The following is a 12,453-nucleotide window of genomic DNA, read 5'->3' as shown; positions in this document are numbered from 1 at the left end:
TGCAATTTTGAAAATATCTTGGGGATCTCATATACCAAGGAGAAAAATCAGACTCAATGATAATGTTATATTTGCTCATATGTTGGTATATCATCCCATTTATGTCCATGTACCATCTCAATAGTACACGGTCTCCTCTATATTCTTGAGTTTTTTGATGTATTGTTTTGTCACTGGACTTACTTTGTTTGGACTGAAACCTCATATATGCAAGAGACCTTGACTTTTAATTATGCACAAAATTTCAACCTTATTTGACATGTCACAAAATTTGTATGTGGATTAGGTTACCAATCTGATTGAGTTGATAAGAAAAGTTGTCTTTAAAATTTGTATATTTTTTGTATTTCTTCGTCATTAAAAAAAAAAAAAAAAAAAAAAAAAAAAAAGAAGAGAAAAAATAGCTAAAAACTACAAAATAAATTTAAGAACCAAAATTGGATTTTTAAAAAGTTATATTACATCAAAATCAACAAAACTCAAGAAATTTTATAAAAGTAAGAGTTATCTAATATAGGAATGCCATCCTGGTGAGGTAAGAAGTATTGGCATTTGGCAGTTGATATCAAAGTCAACACGTATGGTGCATTTAGCAAATTTAGCTTGTCTCCAGGGAGCCCAGCACACCCAGGGTGTTGCCAGTTGTTGGGCTGTGCCGCACACATTCCTAGGCGTGCATCGAGATGTGTGCGGCACAGTTCAGCCGTTGGATGCCCCTTGGTAACACCCTGGGCACTGGCCTCCTTGGAGACGATCCTAATCCGCATTTAGCAATGCTAGCCTAGTGAAGGCTGACTATTTAGGGACAAGTGTTGGCAAAGTATGCTAGGGTTAGGAAAGCCCCGGAGATTCTATAGGAAATTGAAATCATCGAAGTGAGTTGTGCCTTATAAGTAAGAAGATGAGGAGATAACAGACGTAAGATATATGGCACCATCCTCTGCTTGTTTCAATGGCAAGCCAAAATCATCTGGTTAGATTGTCATTTTGTGGGAAACTAACTAGTCCCTCTGTTCTATGTTGAAGCCATTACGGTTAACCTCAAGATTGACTGGTTGAGTTTGGGTTCATCAAACTAATGGTCAGTTTATCCAAGGTTAGCATCTTGGACATCCCCCTTTGGATCTGTTGGAATTTTTTAAAATATTGATGTGGACTTTTAGTCCCACATCGGCTATGAAAGGAAAGCTCATTGGGTTTATATGTGTTAGTAGTTAGTAGTTATTATTATCACATGTAATGCTAGAAGAGATTGTACGGTGCACTTGCGAGCGAGGACGGTAACCGTCCGAGCGCGTACGCGTGTGCGTGCGCGTGCGTGAGGCGCAATGTGGCGCTTTGATGGCGCACTTTGCACTTCGCACGTGCGCATCGTCGCAGTATGTCGCCTTAATCTTTTCGGGATCGACGGTGTCTGATCAAAGGGTGCTTAGGATCGATCCGACCGTTGGATCGGTGGTTGATCAAAGAGGGAGTGCAACCCTTGGTTTAACATTGACCCCAAGAGTTGCAGCCCACACGAACAGCCAAGGGAGCCCAGCCCAATGGTCATGACCTGTCAGGTCAAGCCATATGAGCCAATGGGTGTGACCCATCCGAACAGGCCTTGTGGGCCTATAAATGGGCCACAAATTCTCTCAGTCCATCATTAAAAATCTCTGATAGCTTCACAAGTGTTCTTGTCTCGCAACCATGAATCGCCTGATTTATCTTGGGAGGCAGGTTTGCTGCAACCCTTTGCAGGATTAGGAGGGTGCAAATACTGTCTTAAGGACAGAACGATTTCGTTCGACTCAGGCTTTCTTTCTGTCCTCTCCTTTTTTGTTCAGATTTCTAACAGGATCAATAGATAGCATCTCTCTTTAGCCTCTCTCCTGACCTAATCAGCCGAAAAAGAAAAATGGAATAAGTTGTTCTTGCTGGATTGGCCTGCAAGGTTTTTGATAATTTTTTATCTGGATCGGGCCAGATCGGTCAATCCAGGACCAATTACTGATCCCGGCTCAGAAACGACCAAGAATCGGTAGATTGGCCGATCCGATAAAATGGAATAAGTTGGTCTCCTTATAATTTGTAGCTATCTGATTCCTCGTTTGTCGCCAGGGTTTTCAAAAGTGGAATCGGTGATCAAATCGGTCAAAACCGATTCTGAGAAACAGGGGAGCTTGGGATCAGAACAGGTGTGTTGCGCACTTGCGCCCCAAAACCCTAAGATTGATTCAACTCCGCCTACCAAGGATCAGAGCAAGGGTGTTGAGCGGCTTGCAGTTTCAGCAGTACAGGCACCTTTCCTCTTCCTAAGTTCTTGTTTATCCACTTCTATTTCTTTACCTCTTTCTATGTCTTCCTTTTACTGTATTCAGAGTCATCTTCTTTACCTCTCTATCTTCCTTTCTTAAAGACTTCGATGATTTCATTTTTTTTTTCTTAGGTTGACCTGCAATCAAGGTTTTATGCAGCAATCGTCATTTTCTCAGAATCCGACTATTGGGTTTTAAAGATCACACCTGGTTTAAAAGAAGAGTCGATCATAAAACAGAGCTTCAGTCATCGTTCCAAACGATTGATTTTTAAGGAAGATGACACTGAATCAGGGTCGGTCCATAATCCACCGATTCTTGAAACCCTGTTTGTCACTGTAAGTGTTAGTTCTGGGTCTGAACTCTGAAACAGGGTGTGGGAGAGTTCTGTAATAGTGTACTGTTAATGGTTTCTACAGCTATTGCATGTGTTCATCTGCGCAGATGATAGTGCAGAGTCTTGGTTTTCTTCTCCATCAATGCTCCAAGGCCAGGACTTTCCGACATGGCCAATCCCTTCATGCTGCAGTCATCAAAGCAGGATGCCAAGCTGACCTGATCCTCTCCAACCATGTTCTCAATATGTATGCCAAGTGTGATGGCATTAATGCTGCACGCCAAGCATTTGACGAGATGTCTGAGAGAAACTTAGTGTCATGGTCAGCTATGATATCCGGCTATGACCAGGCTGGGGAGCCTGCAATGGCACTCAACCTCTTCTCCGTAATGCCAATTGAACCTAATGAATATATCTATGCCAGTGTTATTAGTGCCTGTGCCAGCCTCTTGGCTTTGACACCGGGGAAACAGGTTCATGCCCAAACAGTAAAATCTGGCTACATGCCCATTTCTTTTGTTTCTAACTCGCTTATCTCAATGTACATGAATTGCGGTCTCTACAATGATGCACCTTCCATATTTACCAGCATATATGAGCCGAATTCTGTCTCTTATAACGCAATGATCACTGGTTTTGCAGAAAACATGCAACCAGAAAGGGCTTTCGAGGTGTTCAAACTCATGCACCAACAAGGTGTTGTTCCAGACCGTTTTACTTTCATGGGTGTCTTTGGAATTTGTACGGGAAGGGAACACTTGTGGAGTGGTATGGAGTTCCATTGCCAATCAATTAAATACGGGCTTGAAACCACTGCCATTGTTGGCAATGTGATTTTAACCATGTACTCAAAGTGCAATTTGATAGAGGAGACAGAGAATGCCTTCAAAGCAATTGAAAAGAAAGATGTCATATCGTGGAACACCCTTATTGCTGCTTGTTCTCACTGTGAAGATCATGCAAAGAGTTTGAGAATTTTTAGAGAGATGGGAAATGCTGTTGGTGTAAAACCTGATGATTTCACATTCACAAGTGCACTTGCTGCCTCTGCAGGTCTTGCTTCAGGGCGCCATGGAGGCCAGATTCATGCTTATCTGATTAGAACAAGGCCGTATCAGGATGTAGGAGTTGGTAACGCTCTTATGAACTTGTATGCAAAATGTGGTTGTATTGGATATGCAAAAAGTGTTTTTAATCATATGGTCCACCACAATCTTGTCTCTTGGAACACTATCATAGCAGCATTTGGAAATCATGGGCTTGGGAGGGAAGCTATCGAATTGTTTGAGCAGATGAAGGCAAAGGGACCGCAACCAGATTCCCTGACATTCATTGGACTTCTTATAGCTTGCAACCATGTGGGGCTTGTGGATGAGGGTCAGGCCTACTTCAAATCTATGAAAGAAGTGTATGGAATATCCCCGGAGATCAAACATGTTTCTTGTCTGATTGATCTGTTGGGGAGGGCTGGAAAATTGGTAGAAGCTGAAGAACTCATGAAGAGATCTTCCTTTGAGAATAATGTAGTTATCTTGGGGAGCTTACTTTCTGCATGTCGGCTGTATGGGGATGTTGTGGTTGGGGAACGGGTGGCTTCTCAGCTTATGAAGTTTCAGCCTGTGACCAGTTCACCTTATGTTCTGTTGTCAAGCTTGTATGCTTCAGATGGAAGGTGGGATGGTGTTGCTGAGGCGAGGAAGATGTTGAAGGGTAGTATGGTTAAAAAGGAGCCTGGGCAAAGCTTAATAGAAGTAAAGGGAATGATAGAGAAATTTACAGCTGGGGATGTTTCTCATTCAAGGATGGAAGAGATAGAGGATATACTGAGAAGTTTTAGTTGGACAGTGAGTGAGGTTTCTTTGTAAGCCTTACGGGAGCAACATTAAAGATGACAATATCAATGAGTTTACTGATATAAAATGTCTGTAAACATCTGTTACGTGCACACAGGTAGACAGATCCTTATCACCAGCTAGAGTTTCTAATTAAAAATTGTACGTGACCAACATATCCAAAAGACCATCCAACATTACCACATGACTAAGGCTCTCTTTAGTGCAGTTTTTATTTTTTATTTTTGCCTATTTTACAAAAACCATTTGTGAAAACTATTTTTGGACAAAACATAAAAATCATTTGGTAATCAATAGACATAATAGATTGTGTACTCAGAAATAGGTTTGGTATACCTATGTGCAAAATGATTTTTAAAACTTTTAAACTTGTATAGGAAAAAGGATGTATTTGGATCCTCCCCAATTGATTGGATGCCTAGTGAGGCATCCGATGGCTGGGAGGACCCGAAAACGCATCCCAACACATGGGCGGGCTGTCCCAAGAACACGAAAGAGGTTCAACCGATAATTAAAGTGATTAAAAATATAAAAACATCATAATCTTTTGAGACAAAATAAAATCAGCTATGTATGATCAAAGATACCCATGACATTCTTGGGTCTTAAAACACTTGGCTACTTCATAGTAATTCAACATATGCCATAACTCTTATTTCTTCATAATGTTATGTTAAAAATCAACTGAAGGAGGTTGCCCGCAAAAATTTCAAATTGACCATTTCAATTCTTCAAAATTTGGGATGCTCATGATAGGCAGTTTCTAACCCATTTCAAGAGCATCTGTTGAAATTGACATCTGTAACCTAAGAAGACTTACTAGGCAACATAACTCTGGGAAGGCCTTGAACAGTTGGAGATTAGAACTGCTAAAGCAAGCAAAGTGGTTCTTCAATCTTGTAAGATACAAAACACACTAAGCGAGAAAGGAAATGGAAATAGGAAAATCTCAGAGAGTCTTGTCGAATGAGAAAAGAATCAATTTTTGCTTTTGAAGTTCCAAACAAGCGTAACTACAACAACACTTCTGCAACAACTATTACTAAAAAGTATCCAATAAAGAAACACGACAATGGCTACTAAGAAAGAGATATTTTAATGGCTTTAAAGATTTACCGTTATAAAAAGCTTTCAAAGCTCAACAATTAAAAAAACTGAGATGGTGGGCATGGAAGTATGTCATTATCTACTCAATGGTAGTGGTGATTGGGTCCGTATTTCCATGGCTAAGAAGTGAATGGTGAAAATTGCAAAAAGGAAAGTAGTTGGCAGTCTATAAAGCCTCCAAGACTCCATAGCTGCCTAAATGCTTAATGGTAATCGTGAAACATGTGGATCAGAATTCAGATACAGAGGGAGTCAAGGTAAGGGACAAGACATTAATGTCCATTTGCGATGAAAACAAACAGAACTCTTGACGATTTAAGAAGACGACGTTGATGTGAACGGGGTTAACAGCTTAGCTGACTCCATCGTGAGGAGGGCACCGTCAGTTCGTGCACGAACAGAAAACCTCCAAATCGTCCAGAGAGAGAGAGAGAGAGAGAGAGAGGGGGGGTATGCAAGTGGTGCTGTAATGGAGGGAAATCGGAGGCCGTAGAGAGTGTTTAGGGTTGGAGGCGACAGAGATTTGAGTTTATGGTTGGAGGCGGCAGAGAAGAGAATAGGGGTGAGAGATGAGGGACGAGAGAGTGAGAGAGAAGGATTTTTGTTCTTAGTTACAGGGCAATTTACAAATTTAACTTCAAAAAAGAGCCATTACAACCACGTGCATTTTAAAGTTCTTAACTTCAGCGCCCAAATAGCGGAAAAGAGTTTTCAACCAAAAATCATAAACGGCTTTTCATCCATTTTTGGTTTTTGGTTTTTTTCAATCTTTTATAAATAAAAACAAATTCCATAAATGATACTAAACGAAACCAAAAACGTTTTTAAAGACAAAAATAAAAAATAAAAACTATACCAAAAATGGCCTAAGAAAACCCAACCTTTCAATGCGATCCAAATAAATTTCATACTCGAATTCAATCTAATAACCTTCCACAAAATTTGGGCAATATCTGATTTGCCATATGACAGCGTATTCAGTCCTCTTTAGGAATGGCTTCCTAAATGGATTGCTTTGGAAACATGGTTTTAGGAAGCAGAATCGGGGTGAAGCTGGGTGAGAGGACCGATAATTTTCCTAATGAACGGACCTTCCAGCAAAGCCTCTGGGAGGAGGTACGATACACCAGTGTCACCACTGATGATGTCCGATGCAATGCAATTACTCCGTCCGAGACTGACCTGTACTACTTAGTGCAGCAGCGAACAGATTTGAGAATGAGAATAGGTTTCTCAGACTAAGGACTATGGAGGAGGGGTTTTGCTTTGATGAGATTTTTGGGATATCAGGATTCTACGGTATCTGGGTACCGGGATGAAGGAAGTACAGATGGATTGGGTTCATTAACAATGTGATGGTTTAATGGAGGGGAAGAGAAGAGATTGAGCCCCAGGAGAGTCACCGAGACAGCCCATTCTCAAAGCTTTGAAAATTATAGGTACAACATCAGGCGAATGGGCGAAAGAGAGAGTTTGCTTACACTCTGCATTATCCATGTCTCATGGGAGATATCCAATAAAATTGAAACACTACACCATACATTAAGCACTCTGGAGTTGGATCAGTCTATCTTACTCTCCTTCCCACCCCAGATCCCTGCAACCGCCCCCCCCCCCCCAATAATCCATCCCCTTTATTTCTCTCTTCCTCATCCCAATCCCTGTCCTCCCACCCGGCTCTGCAAATCCTAAGCCTCCCCCCCCTTCTCTTTGTTTCCCTTTCCCTTTCCCTTTCCCTCTGTTCTTCCAAACGACACATTTGGGGAGATCACCATGTGATCATCATGCTTTATTAACGAATCAGATCAGATCGGGTTCTCATGCCCACCATTTTATAGAGGAATGCCTGTAGCATTTCCTGCTCCATATTTTAGGACTAAATAGACAGTAATATAAAAATATTGTAATTTTTTGAGAAGTCCGTCCACAATAATGTGATTTTCAACATCTTAAACCATGCTTTTGTTAAGATGGGTATGATGCCAGATTAAACTGAAAATTTCCAACAACAGATAATTACATGGACAATGAATCCCCAATTGGATAGCACATGGCAGTAAACCCACAATGGATAAGATAGTTTCAATTCTGGCACTTGATTCAAAATCATTTCCATACTATCATCCTCAAAAGCCCAAGACTGAAACTGAATCATAACTTCAAATATTTTGGTCAAAATCTCATACAGCAGTCACCTAATGTAAGAGCATCTCCTAATTTAAATTTGAAAGAGCTCTTCGAACTAGTAGTAGCATCTAAGCCTTAATCAAAACCTAATTGCCAATGAAGGTACATGACAGATAGCATCAATTATCACAATCTCAACAAGGTAGTTACACTCTTGACTTCCTTGCAATCTAAAGGCTATCTCACTCATTGCTCACCAGGCAGTGTTTTAATGATATCAGAATCACCTGTTAAAATACAGAAGACAGGAAAGTGAACTTGTCAAGCTTTCATGCTAAAGATTCTATAAAAAACCTCAACATAACAAAAATATTTGCCGCACCTGGATCGATAATGCTGAGGCATGAGACGGGAAAATATTTACCACATGCTGTGCCTAAGTCAACATTGTCTGCAGAAGAAAGAAAAATGATCGATCACAACAGGGTTTCAAGTTATTCGTAAAAAACCAAAATAAAGCAATGTTACTCAGACACGGCAAGGATAGAACTTGGGTACAACAACGATTCCATTTCCTACGTTCTCATAGTCTAATCTAAAGTGCTAGATACCAGTGTGGCTCATAATTTGAAGTGTGCGAGTAACATAGGAGCAAAGAATATCACTTTTCAAACCAACCATCAATTATCTAACATGGGTACAACTAATGGAGGGGAAGATGGGGCAGAAATCCATTTGTCTATTCCAGAAACTTGTGACCGGGAGCAGCTATGAAAATGCAATGCAACTAATCAAAAAAGAATAAGCTAATAACAACAGCCCTCTAATACGATGTGTGGAGCAGAGATCATATGTCGGAGGGGAAAAAACTAAAATAGATGGAGAATTTCTAGCACTCCCCTATACTTGGCCTATATTAACTCAAACTCTCCGAAGGCCCTACCCCAAACTTCTTTTCTGATTCAACCCTGACAAAAGTAAACTTCCACAACTCTTTCACCCCTGGTAATTCAAAATCCTTAGATTACCCCTGCCCCCTCACCCCGCCATTGCCCTATGCATCTCCCCCACTGCCCCTGGCCGCCATTAACAACCAAAAGGCAACCACCTTTGGAGATACTGGCTTTTATGGTCATAAGAGAATCTTAAGGGTTTCTCTCTCAAGTACAGAGGAGTGATAGAAATTTCTCCAAAATAGATACACTAATCCATCAATAAAAGCCTGCGAAAAAATTATCAGCAGCTTTCAAGCATTCTGAACACGAGGATTGGACTAAAAAGATCCTCAATGTTATACAGAACATAGATGAAGGGCACCAGTTTCGAGTACAGCAACCACCTAGCTCACATTATTGCTTTGCATAAGTTGAACATGCCTGAACTCTTGTCATGGCAATGCAGTCAGATTAAACTAGTGTCCATGGTCACACCAGAAACAAGGACCTCTTAGACCAAAAAACAAATCCCTTCTGAACGAAGCAAGTTCAACTGCTGAAGGCCCAAAGTCCATTTTCTCTATCTGAAGCTTAATTTCAATACGTTAGCAAGATTATTCCAGGTTCCAGTTATCCTCCGGGAGAATTGGGATCATACCTCAAACTGTTTCACGCGCACCAAAAAGATACGGATTAAATGAGTTGAATTTTCATATTTTAAAATATTAGCCTCCAAATAAGAAGGCCGACCATGACACATTTGGAAGGATGATAAGAAACATTCATTATGGGGACTCACTAACCACAAAAGATTACATTGGACTCAAATTCTTCTTGTTTTTTTATCCTATAAGCCAAAAGATTATATATATGGAAGGGAAAAGAACCATTGGAGTAGGGCCATTGGAAATTATTAAATTAATGACTATTATATCCCATCAATGACACTCCCCCAGTTTATTCAGGCTACAGTCTTTTAGTGAGAAGAAATGTTTATTACCAGTTTAGATTGCAAGCGGGATTATAGGATGAAGGAATCCATCCAAGAAGAAATGAAAATGTTTACCCTTTACTAGGATAAGGATGCCTCATCAAAACCATCCCCCCAGACAATGATCCAAAGAGATAAATAATTTATGTACCACCGAAAAATAAGAAGATTCCCAAATGGAGGTTTTAGAATCCAAAACACTTGTACTATTAGGAATATTTTCTTTCCAGTATAAAGCAAATAAATTTTAAGATGCAGTTCGCCGCAACAATATAAACCCTAGAAACATTATCTTTAAATTCTATATAACATTAGCTGAGCGAGAGGAAGAACTTACTTCCATTGAAATGGTGAACGCCGACCTTAGAGAGCATCGCATAGTACTCGATCTCAGACTTCCGCAGAGGCGGGCAGTTATTTGAAAGAATTATAAGTTTTCCTGCCATTCCGCAATAAAGTCGATGATACCCAAATCCTTAAAGAGGCCAAGGTAACAGAATTAAAACGAGAAGCAAGGAATGGGAATCCACCTTTCGAGTTTCTGAGCGTATGTAGCACGGTTTTATAGCCGAGCGTATACTTTCCGCTCTTCATAACGAGAGCGAGCCTGTTGTTGATGTTCTCATGGGTCTTCTTCTGTAAGATCATTGCAAGACCCACAAGAGGGATTTAGGGCGAATTAGTGAACACATTAAACATCAACCCTAAATCACTAATATAATGAAAAAGAAAAAACATGTCCGGTACCGTCTTCTTGACCGTCACCATTGCTGCTAGCTACAGAGAATCCAAAACCTTCCGCCAAACTTTCTGGAGAGAGAAATAAGAGTGAGTTTCTTGCTCCAATGGCGAGAAAAAGATTATTTAATAAATAATGATTTTCAATTGAGAAAAATATAAGAGAATAGAGATTTAGAGGTCAGGGATCCGTCCATACTGTAATCAGAGATCTTTGAAAGTAGGGCTGGAAACCTTAGTAAGCACAACAACCCGCAGGAGAAATGTATGATTGAGCGTAGAGTGTAGAGTTGTAGACTATAAAAAACGGTAGAGGAGAATGAAGAGGGAGAAATCTAGGATTTCTAGGGTTTATCTCTCACTTCATCGCACATGCAAGTCGCACGTACGTGTGTCAAACAGATGGTCCATACCAGTTCCGCTCTTAAGGGGCCAATCCCAGAACGAATTTTTATCCTATGCTGTAACCGCACGGTGATGTACTGCATTGTGCGGTGGCTGCAGAGGCCATGTGCACTATGTGAAGCTCACTGTGCCACATGATCTTTACAGCACCGTGTTATAACAGGAGAGGATAACGATTCATCCCAAAACCGACTCATTTATTAATTGATCTCAAAATTAGGATCCAATCCAGAGGAAGGGTGGTCCGATTCCAGCTTCTTAAACAGTTCTAGGCTTCTACCCGACAAAAAAACAGTTCTAGGCAATCAAAATTTCTAAATATACAAATTATTGACTATATATTTTTAAACATACAAATAATCAAACATCACTTCTTAAGCATATAAACACTCAAATATGTGACAATCTCTCTAGTATTTAAAAGTAGAAAGTTTTACTATAATGTGGATGAAGAAAAGTACACCCATCAATGGTCAGTGCTAGGCCGATGATATCCTTGTACTGTTCCCCAACGCCCACTGCACACCATCCGAACGGTCAAGGGTGATTGTGGGCGAAGGAAAACATAACAATTAGGGAAAAAGATTTCTACTTGGTGGTGTTTTTTTTTTTTTTTTTTGACCCTTTCGGATCCATGTAACCGACCCCATTTAGTTGGGATAAGGTTATGGTTGTTGTTGGTGTTTCCTTATGATTACAACATAATCTCTATACAAATCAATTATGTATTAATTAACCTTAAATGAGTAATTTAAGCATGTTAAACGGTCCTAGGTTTCCGGTTCTAATCGATTCCTTATTGGGCTTTCAGTTTTGCACCCATTGGAAGCCCATCCCATTACATTTAACATCCCAAAACCAGTTCCAGAACCATCTCATTTGGTAATGAGACGGACGGGTTCAGGTTTTAATGGATCAGTTTTGGGACAGTTCCCAATTCTGGACCTAAATTGATACTCTTACCCAGCACGAGATCCAGCTCAAAGCAAGGTCCAAGAGTCAATATAATATCATTGTCAACCGTCCGATCAAGACAATCTCATCAAGTAGTTAGGCCCCTTTTGGTTAGATGTGAAGCGAAGAGAAAACCAGTCCAAGACAATACCCATGGTAGGGACTCTTTCCTATACGCCCACTATTCTTTTACCACATGAATGGGTGATATTGCTCTTCTAACCATCGGGGATAGAGAGGCTTTGGTCTTAATTAACCACGTGCTAAATTTCAAAACCTAATTTAATCAAATATATGAATTAACATACATCCCCATATACATCCCCATGCATGGTTATGTTTGCCTATGATACTATGTTTTGTCTTGTGACAAACTCTTGATAGAAAATAAATTTTACACATGAGCTTCTGACCATTTTGAGCACCACCTGATCTGCCCCATTTTGTTGGCATTTTAAGTGTATGAAGGAAAGGTTTTGGAATTTTTAATATTTAGAAATAAATTATACAAAATATGTTTTGTACTTTTTAAAAAAATTGCTTTGAATAAGGGTGCTTCTTCCAAATAAGCACCTAAGCCACTAATAGGTGTAATTATTAGAAGACGTGTCTAATAATCAATAGACGTGTCTTGCAAAAAAAAAACATGGTTTTTTGAATATATTTAGGAAATAATAAAACAGATCATTCCGCCACTCGACCATAA

General features: G+C 40.0%; 2 protein-coding genes across 2 annotated transcripts; one reads left to right on the top strand and one right to left on the bottom strand.

The window, feature by feature from the left end:
• Positions 1 to 2,631: 2,631 nt before the first annotated feature.
• Positions 2,632 to 4,563, top strand: LOC122648621 (pentatricopeptide repeat-containing protein At3g53360, mitochondrial-like). Its single transcript, XM_043841832.1, has one exon. The coding sequence runs from the start codon at positions 2,727 to 2,729 to the stop codon at positions 4,500 to 4,502; it is 1,776 nt and encodes a 591-aa protein (XP_043697767.1). The 5' UTR covers positions 2,632 to 2,726; the 3' UTR covers positions 4,503 to 4,563.
• Positions 4,564 to 7,814: 3,251 nt separating this feature from the next.
• LOC122640925 (60S ribosomal protein L30-like) lies at positions 7,815 to 10,478 on the bottom strand. Its single transcript, XM_043834217.1, has 5 exons — positions 10,398 to 10,478; positions 10,181 to 10,286; positions 9,988 to 10,089; positions 8,107 to 8,175; positions 7,815 to 8,011 (listed from the first exon to the last, which is right to left on the bottom strand). Exons 1-5 carry the CDS (start codon positions 10,416 to 10,418, stop codon positions 7,971 to 7,973), a joined length of 339 nt encoding a protein of 112 aa, XP_043690152.1. The 5' UTR covers positions 10,419 to 10,478; the 3' UTR covers positions 7,815 to 7,970.
• Positions 10,479 to 12,453: the final 1,975 nt, after the last annotated feature.

This window comes from Telopea speciosissima, chromosome 1, assembly GCF_018873765.1.
Source record: "Telopea speciosissima isolate NSW1024214 ecotype Mountain lineage chromosome 1, Tspe_v1, whole genome shotgun sequence".
Taxonomy (NCBI): Eukaryota; Viridiplantae; Streptophyta; class Magnoliopsida; order Proteales; family Proteaceae; genus Telopea; species Telopea speciosissima.
This window is presented reverse-complemented; position numbering and strand designations above follow the sequence as displayed.